Source organism: Colletotrichum tamarilloi (genome assembly GCF_030869305.1).
Source record: "Colletotrichum tamarilloi strain Tom-12 chromosome Unknown Scaffold_173.1, whole genome shotgun sequence".
Taxonomy (NCBI): domain Eukaryota; kingdom Fungi; phylum Ascomycota; class Sordariomycetes; order Glomerellales; family Glomerellaceae; genus Colletotrichum; species Colletotrichum tamarilloi.
In genome coordinates this window covers 14,503-29,729 of record NW_026849556.1, presented here as the reverse complement: position 1 = coordinate 29,729, position 15,227 = coordinate 14,503, and the positions used below count along the sequence as shown (strand labels likewise).

Genomic DNA, 15,227 nt, shown 5'->3' with positions numbered 1-15,227 from the left:
CGGTTTGCAATTCGATTCTCAGGAGGAAGTGACGATGTCCAAATGAACCGGGCTGCCCAGAAGGAGCGTAACCAGGGGGGGAAGGGGGGAAGGGGGGAAGGAACCTTAAGGACCCCAATCAAAGTATGAGCCAGGAGCGGTGCTGCTGCTCGGTACGGGCACCTACCTACCTTATGGATACAGGTACTGAGCCTTCTGCCCTGGGCGTGACGGGGCACTGAGGTGGGAGGCGAATTCCGGCTGTTTCTGTTGTGAACTTGTGCAACCAAGTACAAATTGGACACTGTACCTAGGTAGCTTACCGTACTGCGTAGGTACTTAGGTACCTTGACCCGACACGGTCAGTGAGCTTAGTCTGACATATGCGCTGCCAGTGCTCCTAGACTCAGTCTGTTCTGACTCTCTTGGGGCAAGAGCGGTACTTGCTGTCCCCCTTGGAAGTGCACTTGCAAATACGTACTTTCGCAAATCCCCTCAAAGCGGAAATTCAGGGGAAGCATCGTGGAAGACCAGGAATGTTGGTAATTCGTAAAACCTCGCTGCCTCTGGCAAACACTTCTTTCCAACTACTGTACGGAGTATATTCTACCGGTACACACTCATAGCCCCATGCCCCTTCGTGTGCTGAGTTACGGTGGAAACTTCACAGTTCTACCGTACTGGCCATCGAATGGCCCCAAGCAAGCCAAGCAAGCCAAGAAGCACCGAATGAAACCATGGATATTCTCCTTTTTCGGCTTCTCTCTCTCATATATCTCCTCCAACTCAGGCCCCGTCCATTGAAAGACCGCTAACAATGGAGCATCCGCTAACGTGGTGACGATGTCCATATGGTCAAACCCGTGCCGTGGTGGGAACCGGAAAGGCCCCACCTCCCTACGGTTCCTCTCCTCTGCATCATACCAAAACACCCTATTTAGCTGCCTCTGCCACTGACGCATAACTAGATGGGTATTGCTTTCCGTAGGTAGGTAGTTGGCATGTTCATCAGCCCAGCCTGGCATCGTGGCTTTTGGCTGCTTTGGTTAGTGGACATCCAGCTCGGCCGTTTCGATATGGGGTCGTCTGACCCAGTCTTTTGCGGAATGTGCTGTGCAATTTTGTGCTGCAACTTCAGCCTGGCTTTACCAGACCATTACGGAGTACATACACAAAGACTGACAGGGTAGCGACTGCCGCCTCCACATCGTCTTTGCATCGGCTCGTCGGCGAACTGCGAGACCCTAGATCGGACGGGACGGGGTTCCCTCTCCGACCGTCTGCCCACTGCACCGCTTCTTCGTGGACCGTTAGTGACGAGCTCCCTGACGGAGGAGGGGCCAGCTCCAGATCAGTGCTGATGGCCACAAGCCTCTCTCTGAGTATCAGCTCCTTCTGTGCGTCTGGCTAGAAACTTGCCTCGCTTCTTTGCTGAACTCCTGTATCCAGACAACACTCCTCTTGCATCTGTGTTGCAAGAGAATGACAGACAGCAAACTGTGTTTGTGTTTGCGTAGTGTTTGATGGGTGTCGCCGGTGAGGGCTGAACCTCCAGAGATGGATGGCTGGTCCAAATCTTCAGCCTTTCCGGTTTCCCCTCGTCTGAGGCTTGCCGAAAGAACTCTCAATCCTATCACATAACTTTGCCTGTAAAACACGGCTGCCGAGGGGGAGGTGCCCGGAAGGGTGGTTTACAACCACGTCGTCTAGTTTCTCGTCCGGCCAGCTGAGGACCACCATGGTAGCGCAGCTATAATCAGTTGGCTCCAGTACCAGTTGCGCGTCTCCTTCCCCCCTCCCGCCGCGGGAAGGGTTATCCCGAGTCCAGCCAAATGAAGTGTGGGCTGCTGGTGAACCTCCCGACTAGGAAAGCCAGGGGAACCAACATTTCGGGAATCGTCGATGCGCATTCGATTCGCAAGGCGTTGGTGAGAAGGACGGCGAAGAAACAAATCCGACCCCAACTCCGTTCATCCGTCATCGGTAAAAGAGCTGGCCTAATCTCAATCCCGTTGAATAGGTGAAAAGGCGGCAGGCGCTCCGTGTGTCAGACCACTCTCAGAGACCGCAAAGGCGCCGACTTTGAGGGCACATTGTTGGTGTCAGTCAGATGTTCTCTCCAAGACTGACCATCTGGATCACTGGAGCCCAGTCTGCCGCTGCGATCGGGCGCTAGGCCAGTAAAGGGCAGGCACACGCCGGCTGCAGTCTCGCGTGGGTGAGGTATGGTGGGGTCGTACTCGGATTGGATAGACGGCTAACTCGGGTCTCCCTTGCAAGCTGGCCTGGCAGGGTACGAGGGTTCATCTTCCCTCCCACAAAAGGGGATGCCCACATGCCACAGGACTGGGCATCCCAAGATGCGCAAGCTGTAGGTAATTATGTGCAGCTGTGTCTACGGATAGTGCGTCTGTGTGCGTTCAGAGGTGGGAAGATGTGTAGTCCTTCTCCCTCTTCTTGTTCTCCACTGTGCAAGTGCCACAGGGTGTCTGTTGTGGCGGGTGAATCACACTCGTCGGAGCACCTCATGAAGATTAACCGTAACATACCTTTGCTCGGCCTATACCCAAGCACCCAGGCTTAGCAGCCGCTGATTTGGGCCGGCGATCAACCTGGAACCGTGGTCGAGAACACCGCCCAGAAGTAGGGACGGGTTACGGGAGACGGGCGCCGTCACAGATGAAGGGTTAGCCTTTCTACGCAGTCGCAGCCACGGCGTGATACGTCTCGAGCCGATGGAAGCCCTAGATCAGACCGTCCCCCGAACCCACGATAGGCGTCCGCACCTTCTGCCCCTACTGCACCTGACGAACTCTGGACGCACGCCGAGGCTGCCCTAGCCGTGACACGTTGCAGGCCGACTGCTGTTGCTCAGAAGCAGTGATGTCGAGTCCATGGCATGTGTAAGTCTGTTTGTTTCGTTTCCAGCGCTTGTTTCGCGCTATCGTAACGAAAGCTTCTCGGGGAAACAGAAACTACCTGCAACGCCTACTAAGTGCACTCAATGTGTCTTCGGGTCTAACGAGCCCGGCTGATTGGAACCGTCTGAACAACAATTGTCTGGCCACGCTGTACCTGCACTTGGGCCATGACGTGTTGGGCGGAATGGCTGTTAGTGTCCCCGGACGGTAGAGCTGGTTTGGGTGATCAAGACCAGCTCTGGCGCTCTGGTTCTCGAATCTCAACTCTCGACTGAAATGAAAAAGTTGATTAGGAGGAACTACTGCCGCGAATTGTCTTGCCAATGTTGCAGCAAGGAAAGCAGCTGGGACAAGTTTAGATACCTAGGTAGTGCCTAGATAGATGATAGACAAGAGGGACAAGTTCGCTCGACTAGGTGGGGGTAATCGCTGCATCCTGCGAGATGGTAAAGGCGCATGGCACTCTCGGATTTGGGTCTGCAAGATTGGCGGCGGTGCCTCAGTGTCGATTCCATTCGTTCAGTCGTCGAACGAGATGCCGCGATGCAACACCAACGCCTCTACATCGATCGTCGAGTAGAAGCAGGCCATTCCAAGACAGTTCAAGATATGGAACAGCGGTGAGATCCAGGGCCCCCAGCGTACGTATTCGGGTATCGTCTCCGCCGAGTGCCCAAAGGTCCTGCATCGACACCATGAGCTGTGTAACAGTTGCGAGATGGTCGCCGGCGAAGTCGCGAATCGGCCCAGGCATCAATTAGTCGAGCGGTGATGATAGGCATGCTGATCACTGAAGCCGGTCAGCTCAGCCCAGCGATTGGATTCCTCGCTATTACGTGTGCCCCACTCGAGATTGCGGATGATGCTCCATGTCATCCATCGTTGGCTTCCGCAAGCAAGTGCGGCTGTAAGGTAAGCACCAGGCACAAAGTACCGCCATGATCTCCATTCTCCGAAACCATGATTTGGGGTCACTCGACAGCACCAAGCGCCCTGTCGCTGAGGGATTGGTGTCACAGACAGAGCTAAGGTTCCCGATGAGATATTCGGAGCAGCTTGGCTGCCACAGTGCAAAATCCAAGCTGTGATACCGAACAACCTTGGATCTAGCAGAGGGCGTTCTTACGCAGTAGACGTTGCTGCAGAGAGGACTGCGTGGCTTGCAGTGCCCTATAGCTTCTCAGTGCCCGCCCTATGAGAACACCACTACCGTGGCCTGGAAGTATCCGTACATAAGCAGGGCGTTCGTTGCTCTCTGGAACGGGCGCGAAAGCAGTCAACCAGGAAGTGAAGGTCAGGGGTCCAGAGGCAATGGCCAATCCGGTGGCTGCCAGCGATGCCGAACGGACGCGGATTGACAGTCTGGTGACAGTTTTTCAAGGGCCAAGGGTGCCCATGGATGCGAAGCTTAAAGGAAAAGTCGGAAACTGGCTGTGTCTCTTGGTAGTATCAGCAGTGACGTTCAGGGCCGCCCGCAATAAAGTCGAGTACTTCTCTCTCTCAGAGGTCAGACAAAGACACCTGAGCGTGCTGGAGCTGAGAACAAGGTTGGAGGGGTTCGTCATCCTGCCGTGTTCTATCGTACTGCGGTAGGTAGTGAGTTCTGTGCTTGAAGGGGAGCAAGGGACGCCATGTGAAACAAAAGCAAACAATGACTGCTCAGCCTCTCAACCTTCCCTTTGTCAACCACAGGCCAAGTCCCAGCTCCGGCTGCTCGCGGCCGGTTCCGGCTGCGAATTGCCTGTTGCGGTACGGAGTGGGCTTATGTAAACGCAAGGTGCATATGACTTTTAGCTTCGGCTCGCAAACATTCAACGTTCACGTCCTTTACCCAACTTAGGTACTTGGTAGTATCCGATAGTGAATCTTTACTTTTGGAAGGACCCGAACTGCCTGTGCCTCCTCGGAGAAGCCCTGCCAGGCTACAAGCTCGAGTGAGGAAAGAAGCGAGGACGGCACGACGAGAAAGGGTTCTTTACCCAAGGTACCTAAGGAAAGTGAGGGCGGAGGAACCGTGTAGTGGTGCTTTCCGCTCCGATGCCGATCTGCCAAAAGAACCGGGGCCGACCTGCCTTGCTGGACGGAATGTCACCTTCCCACCTTGTTTCCCATTTCCCATCTTTGGATCTTTCTTTCCTCGTCCCGCCATGAACATGTCACCATGTCCCCACGGGACGTCAATGTCCAATCTGTCAGGCACCTCCTCGCAGCCCTGGGTATTCCTTTCTTCCTTCCTAACGCCCAAGTACCTCGCTCACAGATACCTCAGTACATATAGTACCTTATGCAGATGCGCCTGACACATTATACCGTAAGGTAAGGTAGATGTCAGCGATGGTCTCAGTCACATGCAGCTTGCCCCTTTTCCTTTCCCTGCGTTACCTTACCTCCAGATATGGATGGTACTGCCTAACTTGCATTTGCACATGCTTCAAGGCGCCATCCATCTGAACGACCACTCAACCATCAAGCGCGAGCTGGGCTGGATCTTGGTAAACGTCAAGTGACAAAAAAGGAATCTGGACCAGCCGCCAGCCCGCCCTCCTCCACCTTTGCGCATACCGTGCCGGCTGGAGTGCAGCGGATCTACCGGGACTTGGCTCATTGGACAAGTTTGGGCCTTTTCCAAGCACACAAGTCATTGAAAATAATCATGGTGGCTGCTCGTCTGCATCCATGGTCGGGTCTTTTTTCTGTCGGTCTGCACGATGAACGGCTGGCTGCACGTTCATGCCTAGTACTCCGTCCTGGGCGTACTGCGACCACCTTCAGTCAGCATATGGCGGTAAGCAAATGCATCAACAACGGATGATTGATACATAGATTACATAAGTACCTAGTGTAGACATCAGATTAAGGGGACAGGCCAATATCCAGCCAGCCTCATCCTCCCTTGAACCCATGGCCCGATCCATTTTGCCATTCAAGGTGGTGCGGCTCACCTTGGTCTTAGCATGCATCTCGCCGCCAAACCGAGACTAGGCTGTGTAGGTTCTTGAGCAATGAGCACCTATTACTCCGTATGGACGAGATTCTCTTCATTTCACTCTTGTCAAGCTGGAATGCAGTCGAGGGAATCTCAGGGGAAGAAAAACACGGGGCGGCAAATTCAGGGGATGAAGCTCTCCTGTCAGAGGTTCCAGCTTCTCCCCAGCGCCCACGGGCGGCCCTGGACGAGCCCTGTTCAGTGGAACCTGGTCCGAGACTTCGCCACACCTTCATCGCACACTGATCCTGATGCGGCCAAAGTCCACCAAACTTGTGCTCACTGCGCCGTGGGCTGAGCGGGCTCTCCGCTATTCAATGCCCTGGGGCCCTGGATTACAGGCTCTCCACTGCTGCGGAGGGGAGTACAGGGGTAAAAGGAGGTTGGAATCGAGAGGGGCAGTCTATGTATGTACTGGTTTCCGCTAATTACAATCCTGGTAACCAGGCAAGGGCGACATGGTCTTGGAGTTTTGAGTCCCGGTTCATCTTCAAGGCTTGACAGCCAGGTGGACACTGGCATCCGCAATCAACGGCTCGTCCCATGAAGACAGACGCTTGGAACGCTTCGAGAAGAAAGAAAAACAAAAAGGGCTGAAAAAATGGAGGAAGAAATTTTCGTCTCGCCCACATCGTCAACGTTTAGATGGAATGAGACCCGCTCGCATTGTGCTGACCCTGAACTCCGCCTCGGCGGGATGTCTTCTTAGGTAAAGTCTGTCAAACGGATCAAACAGTATTACCTACCTTTCCGGCCCTGGGCTCGCTCGTAGACTGCGGTAGCCAAAGCCATACTCCGTACTGAACAGAGAGAAGAGAGTAAAAATAAATCCGAACTCAAAAAAAAGAAAAAGAAAAAAAAAAGAGTTGCAGGTGGTCTGTGCATTATCGCCGTACACCGAGTCACCGACGGAGCCGGCTCACCGAGGTCACTCGGCGGTTGCAATTGGCCACAGTTGCTCCCGCCCATCCCGACGCGGCTAAAGCTCCCACTCCGTTGAACCTCGCCTCAAGTCCTCCCGTCCGACGAGACAAACGGCCATGTCAAGGTAAAGGCAACGCCAGCCAAGAGTTCATCCACAACTATCATTACCAACACGGCAGCCAAACTTTGTATTCCCTCTCAGAGTTTCCCTGCAGTGGATCTCTTGCCACACTTTTTGTCCGTTGTCAACTTGTGGTCGTTACAAATCCCGCCGCCTTGGCACTTCGCGGACCTTTACTCGCGCCCGGAATCGCGGCATCTCCCGCTCCTCGACCTCACCTCGATTTTACCCGACGTCATCACAATCATGTTCTCCCGCCATGACTCTCAACCCCGTCAGACCTTGATCACCGCTTTCGTCGCCTGGAAGGCCCTCCTACTGGCCATCGCCCTCGGCAGCGCTGTGGCGCCATCTTACGATACTTCGACGACCTTGATGCTCCAGCGCAATGAGTCCGACGTCTCCCTCGTCACCCGCCTGACGCGCTGGGACGCTCTCTACTTCACTCAATCCGCCAGACGCGGCTACGTGTTCGAACAGGAGTGGGCTTTCAACGCTGGTCTGCCACTCGTCGTCTCGGGCCTGATCCGGGTCGCGCGCCTGCTTGGCTTCGAGGGCGATGAAACCGGCGCGTCGGAAGCTGCCTTCAGCATCGTGATCGCTCACGTAGCTCACCTATTCGCCGCTCTCATGCTGTACGAGCTGACCGTCAAGCTCTTTACTCGACCTCGATTGGCATTCCTGTCCGCCTTGCTCCACATCTTGTCTCCGGCTGGCCTATTCCTTTCGGCACCCTACGCAGAGAGTCTTTGCGCCTTCTTCTCTTTCGCCGGCTACTACGTGCTCGCATCGGCGTCGACCTCCACCAAGGGGTCATTTCCATGGGTCACAGCTCAGATCTTGGCCGGCGTCATCTTTGGTCTCGCGACGGCCTCTCGGTCAAACGGCCTCCTGAACGGCCTCCCCTTCGCCGTCGAGTGTCTAATGATCCTGCCCCCGCTGCTGGCCAGCCCTATGAGCTTGAAAAACATTGCGGCTCTGTTTGGTTCTGTCACAGGCGGGCTCCTCGTGGCAACGGGGTCCGTTGTACCACAAGCGCTTGCTTGGCTGCGATACTGTTCCGGCGCATCCGAGGCGCGCGCATGGTGTGAGCGGACCGTGCCCAGCATCTATTCCTTTGTACAGGAACATTACTGGTATGTACTCTTTGCGCTTCACCGTCGTTTTCTCTTTCAGGAATGTACTCTTTGCGCTTCACCGTCGTTTTCTCTTTCAGGAATGAAAATTTCTCTCCAGCCTTACACTAGCCATGGGTCTGGTCATGGTTGAGTCACCCCTCCCCCCTCTGTCTGCTTCCCTCCCTCGGGCCCCGTCAAGTGCTTTGGGTCGGTACTTGCGGAGATTTGAGGTGGGATCTGGGTTTTGTGGGATCGTGAATGTCACTTGGTTCCTCTAGATTCTGTTCTCGCTTGCTAATCTTGGATCACGCAGGGGCGTTGGCTTGTTCCGTTATTGGACGCTATCGAACGTTCCTCTGTTCGTTCTTGCCGCGCCGGTGCTGGGACTCCTCATGGTGTCCGGGTGGGAAGTCATCAACAGGCCTTCGGGGTTGGCGCGGAGTCCGACGGCGGAGAAGCAGCGACAAGGGCAGAGTGGCACGAAGTCGGTTTTAGTAGGTTCCATGGCCGCTGCCCAACTTCTGCTTGCCGCCTTGGCGATCACGACGTACCATGTCCAGATCATCACTAGGATCGCGTCTGGGTATGCGGTGTGGTACTGGTGGGTTTCCGGTTGTCTGCTGGACCACGGCACCAACGGCAAGAGACGGGACGTTGGCGGCAAAGTTGTCATTTTTTCCGTAATGTACGCCATGATTCAGGGTGTGTTGTTTGCGTCGTTTCTACCGCCTGCTTGAGATACCCCGGGTTCTGCCGCTGCGGCGCATGGATCTCAGTTTAACCTGTTCATCATAATAAATAGACTTTTCTTTTGACATTGAGTCGCATGACGGAAGTGCCTTGTGAATTCAACGCCCCGTACGTACTGCATATGGGATGATGACCAAGAATGTCGGCCACTTCGGATAGCCTGGAAGCCTCATGAACCCTTATCTGGACCCTGACTCTTGCTGCCAGGTAAGCCAAGCAAACCTAAAGCCTTGCGTATGAGGTGTAGTCAAACAATGTGACTCAAGCATGAAGAGTGATGTCATGCTTCCCAAGGTCGGTTGACGTCTCTGGCATGTTCATGCCATCTATACGCCAATAAAATTTGTCTTCCAGAGCAATTCAGGGTCTATGATCGTGATGAAAGGCTAATATTGGATGACCACCGATGACAAGTCCGTCATCCAATTGACCCAAGTCACGAGGCACCTTGTAATGGCTTGACCTGTGTTTATGCCTCTTTCTAGCATCAAAGTAAGTACGAGGGTAGGACTGCAGATTGCAGTAGGGGTGACCTCCTGACCATGGTTCAATCGTGGCCTATCAAATTGTTCTGAAATCATCAATTGTGAACACCTCCCTCTGAGTTTACTGTTTAAAAAGTACCGAGTAAATGGTGCATCGATCAAATAGTCTAAGAGGGCCTTAGTCGAGAGTGCAGCACAACATTAGGTATGATGATCAACACAGCTGGACTCCACGAGCTTGGAATTTGGGCCGGATGCCTTGTTGTTAAAATGTAGCATACAGTCGGCGGCGTGGGGTATGTCATGGAGCCTCGCACACTCTGTAAGAAAGGAGTCTCGGCCTTGGAATTGGTAGCTATCGTTCTCCATTCGACATGTTGGGCAACCTATAACAATCATAAGGTAACAAGCAAGGAACAAAGCCTTTTGTGCGTAGTTCTTTGTATTCCTGAGCTAGATGTTCATTCTGGGTACAAGAACGATAAAGCCATGATAGCTGTCCTATCCCGATGGCGTTTTGGTGATGACTAGGCATAATCAGCATGGACTCATTCGCTCTTCAACCTGAGAAAGAACACAGACTTACAAGCCCCCATTCAGACCGTGCGTCGCCATATCTCCAGCCTTCGACCCCCTTCCAGTGCTCATCTCCTATCTTAGACTCGTATCGATGACGGTCACCTGTGATGTTAGATGCATCCTCTAATGGAACAATGGTTCGTACATATGTGTGAGTAGTATGAAAGAGGCGAGCAGTGCATGTACTAACAGAAAAGCTATCCCATGAGGACTGGTTAGGTCCAATGACAATCCCTTACTGAAGAGCCTTTTTCTTGAGCTGCATGAGGTACGCCGAGGTGCGAGCAACCCTTTCCGTCTCGAAAGTGAATTCTTTTCTGTAGCGAGCTTTCTTGCGCTCGATGTCGCGGTCTCGGCGGAGGACATCGTCGAACTGGTGGGCTTCCAGCCAAAGGGGCAGGAAAAAGGACATGGAATCAATGAGGGGATCAGCCTGGCCGACGACGAACTTGACGATTCTGATCTCCTCGTCATCCTCACTGACCGCTGCATTGTTGCAGAAGATATGATTGGATCGGTCAGCAACGTAACTTTCGTTACGGGCCAGATAGTTGTCCACGGCCTTGTATCGATAACTAGGATTGAAGAAGCCTGTCATCTGAAGGAAGATGCAAAGCTCGTTACCGGTCATGGGAAGAGCCTGCGGATGATACCCGACGACCAGGCGGATAGCGAAGGCAATACTCTGCTTGGGATCGTTGACTGCGGAGTTAATGACCTCGTACTTGGAGCCGTCGGGATTCTGACGAGAGTAGCACACGACGGAGGCGCCGAAGTGATCAGGGAGAGGGCCTGGGAATTTCAAAGGCAGGTGGCCATGGCCATCCTCAGACTGCAGGTCGCCGATGATTTCCTCATCTTCCTATCTACTGATTAGTCCGTCTGCGTGTTTCTTATTACAAACCAATTGATTGCTTACCTCGTCCGGGACGCAGGGCGCCCAGTCCCCGTGCCAGATGAAGCACTTCTCAACTTCCCACTTGACCTTGGCTTTGGCGCAGTTGGTAATCACGTATGCAAAGTCGGAGGTGGGTGTGGTTGGGGGAGGGTAGAGAGAGCCTGGGGTGGCCATTGTTCCTCTGTGCGATGATGCCGTGTTGAATGATGAGAAAGTATGAATGTTGTCTTGGGTTGGCGATGGAAGGAGCGTTCCCCAATTTCAGAAATTTCAGAAGGGATGAGTATTTGTGAAAAGGTGTTCCAAAGCGGCGTGTGTATTCATTCATTAGGGCTTAATATGCCTCACTACATAATCTCATCGGTGTGTCTATTTACCTACGTATACGTGCGCGATGTGTTAGAAGGCATTGTCTTCAAGCTGGGCTACTGGTTTCTTTGACCTGCGTTCACACGAGTTTCATCGTCTGGCTTGAAAGGCCATGAGCATACTTATGAAACACCAACAGCAAACAGCTGGATAAACATGTATTTCAACCAATGGTCTCAAGCCAATATCTAAGGGTACAGGAAAGCCTGGCTAGGGGTATGGAGTCTAAAGTAGGTAAGAGTAGGTCATTAGCAGGACGAGTAGGCTCTAGAGTTGCCACACCGTCTTCATTAGGATTAAATGAGAACCTGAAAGTAGAGTCCTCGGATGAGGGACACTTTGTAAAGCCCGTCGCTTAGTCGCTGTCCTCGTCCCGGCCAGGCCATACGAGCTTTCTCCTGATGACGGCACGGGCACAGCAAAAGCCAACAAACAGCCAAACGGCGACCAGCGCAATGGTGAACACCGTGGCTAACCACAGCAAGCCCTCGTTGCCGAAAGCCTCGCCTATGCGGATAGTGGCAATGGTGAAGCCGACGTTGGGGAATACGAAACTCCACCAGCTGAGGTGAAAGGAGTGATCGGGCATCCCAAACATCGTAGAGAGACAGGCGGATGAGAAGAACCAGAACGACAGGCCCCACAGAAAGACGGCGGTGAAGAGAGCGACGGCCCTTACGGCGAAAGCGACGGTGCCTGGATTTTCCATGCCGTATAGATAAGCCGCATCGCGGAGGGAATCGGAGATGATGGATCCCTCGGAAGCGATGAGCCGGGGCACGTTGGCACCCATGGCTACCAAGGCCGCGGCGGTGAAACTCGGCGGTCCGACTGCGATGAACATTCCGGGGCGTTGGACGGGGAGGCCAATGGTCATGAGTCTGGACAGATACGTCGCGTACATGAAAGCTGAGACGAGGAAACCCAGCCCCTGAGCCGCGAGACCTGCGCCTAGCATAGCAGCGGCTTGATTTGGCGGCTGCGAGGAGGCCATGAAGCCAGCTAGCGTACCTGATAGCATGACGGGAAAGATGGGCAGAATCCAGGCCGGAGTCATGCTATCTAGTGACAGTCTTCTGCGGCCGGTGAAGAGGAGGTGGTACATGCCGACGGAGGCGAAGAAGGTGACCACGAGGTAGATCCAGAAACACACTCTCAAGGTGACGATGAGCCATGGACCACATTTCGGAACAGCGTAGTGTTGAATGTTAGAAAGGGCGGCAGCGATGGAGAGGAAGAAGGTCGGGATAAAGAGGGATTCTGAAGGGTGCGTGATGGCTTTTGCTGGCGTCTTTCGGAAGAAGGAGAAGCGGAGGCAAAGGGCCAACGTAATGAGGAAGATGAGAACAATGTCGAGAAGGAAGACGATGAGACCTATCGTGTCTAGCCCGCGGAATCGATGGGGAGTCTCGGCGATGAGCAGGGCGATGCCGCCTGTTGACATGCTGTGTGGGAGGTGTCAGTGAGATACAGGGGGTGAGGGGGCTAGGCCGGTAAGCCCGCATGGGAAGCCGTCGGCTCGGGACGCGGCATGAGACATACGTTAGGGTGTACCATGCAAAAGTGAAATGATGTATGCGTTCGCGCAGAGAGACCTTTTCCAGAAGGGTGTTGGTTCTGCTCTTTGTGCGGGAGAGGGTGGCCATGAGAGCATTCTGAGGCGGCTCGTCTGAGATTTGGCCCTCGTCCCTGGTTCGGGTCGAGGCCTTGGAGACGACATCTGCGATATTATGTGAGTACGCGAGACTGAGTATGAGAGTAAAAAGATCGGACTAACTTGTAGGTTCGTCAGCGGCAGCCATTATGATGGATTCGACATGAGTAAAGTGAATGTTTTGAGGTTCTCTTGATGAGATTGATGAGTTGTGAGAAGCGACTGATTGTTTCTTTGATGCAACCTTTGGACGCGATTCCTTGCTCGAGGTTCCTGGCGCTCAGATGATCGACGTCACTGTACTTTGGCAACCTACGGGGATGGCCCTACATTAAATTTAGAGTCTGCAGCAGATGAGTCAGCCAACCTTTGCTGTGGTTCTCCCCTGCGGGTCACGCCAACGAGTCGGTACTGGAGTGATGAGAAAAGGGGGCGGTCGTACGATTTGAGTATTTTTTGAGGGCTTTCGTTCCTGGGATTCAAACCGGCCGGTCACTGCTCGGTAGGAATAACGAGCCATACGGAAGGCAAAAGAGGATGAACAGCGGTCTGGGAAATTCTTGATCGGCAGGGCCGAATTGAGGCCGGGCATCGGTTCGATACGGAGGCGGCGAGCTAGGAAGGTACTGCCGGCGTGGCGCCGTGCCATCGGGTCTTGGGGTCTTGGGGGTCTTGTGCGGATAGGTGCAAGGGTGCCTTCCAACGATTTCTGAGGGAATGGACCGATATCGTCGTGTATTTTAGCTCTGAAATATGAAGAGGCCGAGAGGGGATGGTCTCATCTCCTCTTTGGTACCAGTAGAGACGTTGCCTTTTTCTAAGTCTCCCATCGCGAATGGCCGTCCATAGATATGAAGTAAGTATGGTCGGTAATAGGCTGTCCGGCTTTGAAGACAACGTGAGTTGGGATGTTCCTCGCATGAACAGCCTCAACCTTGAGCGTGGGCAGAGGCGAAATTGTCATGCAGGGGCATAGTGGCCATCAAATGCTTAAAATCTGGAGCATTCGGCATTTGTCGTGACTTGCTCAACAAGGGACGATAATCGACCGGACACATTGTGGCTGCTCAGCTCCTACTACGTAGACCCTGAAGGCTGAGGGAGCGGCAGCAAGATCTTGACGCGTATGCTGGGAGTCTTGTCCCACGGAAATTGCCGTTTGGATAGGGCTCAGGAATGGATGTGTCCAGGCCCTGAATTGATGGTTTGCTGGACGCAGGCAGACGAGACACAACGTGGCCGCGAATTCATGTGATAGAATTTAGACCCAGGGATGGAATCAATCACTGTGAGAGTGAAACACGGCTGCTTCTGGTACCTCAAGAGTATTGAGAGTGAGCTCGTAGTGTTGGGGTGGATGATTGCGTCTTCCGAGTGCCGCCTTCGGCGAGCTGGAAGAGAAAAGAAGCGCATTGACCTGGCCAATGTCTATGATGCTCACAGCAGTAGCAGCAAGAGCCAGGAGGGCAGCGAGGACGGATGGATGTGGCGCGAGTGGCCTGCAGACGGACAGGCCTAGTTCGGGCCGGTAACACTCGGCCGGTTCCCCGCCGTGCCCGTCTGTGGGCAGATATTGTCTGTTTGAGCATGACTAATGAGCGGATGGGCATGCGAGAAGTTGGTGAGTGGTGCTTGGCTCCTCCTCAGTTCCAGGCTGTTGGCCGCGAACCGGTGCCAATACTCGGTATATCTATGGGCATGTCAGGTTGGTCGATGCTTGCCTACCGATTGGTGCAGGTGAATTTCGACGAGGATAGTCACGTAGACATGGGTAGCAATGCAGGTTGCCGTCACGATGGCAGCATGTTGGAACGCGTGGTTTGTGCTTTTTTGCAGGGTCGCAGCCGTATCCGTAACGTGAGAAAGATGAAGGCGACGTGTTGGCGTTGGTGAGGTTGACTATGATGAACTGTGTTGGAGAGACCGATGAGCATGATGGGAGATGGCAGAGTGCGGATACCTGAGTTGGAATAGATGTACGGAGTACAGATTAAATATTGAGGAGCTGTAATAAGGTCTTGAAGTAGGGGAGGTGCTCCGTAAACGTGATGCTGTGACATGTGAGCAATCGGGTTGTGCGTCTGTTTTCTCCTCTTAAGCAACCCAAGTGCAGCGACGCAATATCGAGTCCACCAGTGAGTCCCGACTGGACATGCTGCGTCACAGTCTGTATACGTAAGTGGATGAGATGGACTTGAGGCGTCGCGATTGTGTTGGTAAGAGAAGTCCGTTTGGTGATGGTTGAAGTTGCGTGGATTGTGCCCTTATGGTCCATCTTCCCGTCTCATTCAGTGCTCGCGGCAGGTTTCGAGAAGTAGTTCCAGGCTTGAGTTAGCAGACGAGATACATGTCGAGACTTGGAGGCTGAAAGAGGGGCTATTCGGGGTCCTTTTCCCCGCTCAGATGGCCCTCTTCGCAGCCACGCAGTGCACTTTAGGCAAGC

At 53.7% G+C, this 15,227-nt stretch overlaps 4 protein-coding genes across 4 annotated transcripts; 1 reads left to right on the top strand and 3 right to left on the bottom strand.

Moving 5' to 3' along the window:
• Positions 1-7,177: 7,177 nt before the first annotated feature.
• CTAM01_15685 (mannosyltransferase) lies at positions 7,178-8,786 on the top strand (the record flags this gene model as incomplete). Its single annotated transcript, XM_060531679.1, has 2 exons — positions 7,178-8,067; positions 8,363-8,786. The coding sequence occupies 2 exons, from the start codon at positions 7,178-7,180 to the stop codon at positions 8,784-8,786; spliced, it is 1,314 nt and encodes a 437-aa protein (XP_060373735.1).
• A 1,312-nt stretch (positions 8,787-10,098) lies between these two features.
• Positions 10,099-10,935, bottom strand: CTAM01_15684 (uncharacterized protein; the record flags this gene model as incomplete). The annotated part of the gene is made up of 2 exons (XM_060531678.1): positions 10,099-10,725; positions 10,783-10,935. The coding sequence occupies 2 exons, from the start codon at positions 10,933-10,935 to the stop codon at positions 10,099-10,101; spliced, it is 780 nt and encodes a 259-aa protein (XP_060373734.1).
• A 550-nt stretch (positions 10,936-11,485) lies between these two features.
• On the bottom strand, positions 11,486-13,061 carry CTAM01_15683 (C4-dicarboxylate transporter/malic acid transporter; the record flags this gene model as incomplete). Its single annotated transcript, XM_060531677.1, has 3 exons — positions 11,486-12,575; positions 12,673-12,850; positions 12,908-13,061. Coding segments are annotated over 3 exons (1,422 nt in total), but the record flags the coding sequence as incomplete, so codon positions are not given.
• Positions 13,062-14,103: 1,042 nt separating this feature from the next.
• CTAM01_15682 (uncharacterized protein) lies at positions 14,104-14,394 on the bottom strand (the record flags this gene model as incomplete). Its single annotated transcript, XM_060531676.1, has 1 exon — positions 14,104-14,394. One exon carries the CDS (start codon positions 14,392-14,394, stop codon positions 14,104-14,106), a length of 291 nt encoding a protein of 96 aa, XP_060373732.1.
• Between the last annotated feature and the right edge of the window lie 833 nt (positions 14,395-15,227).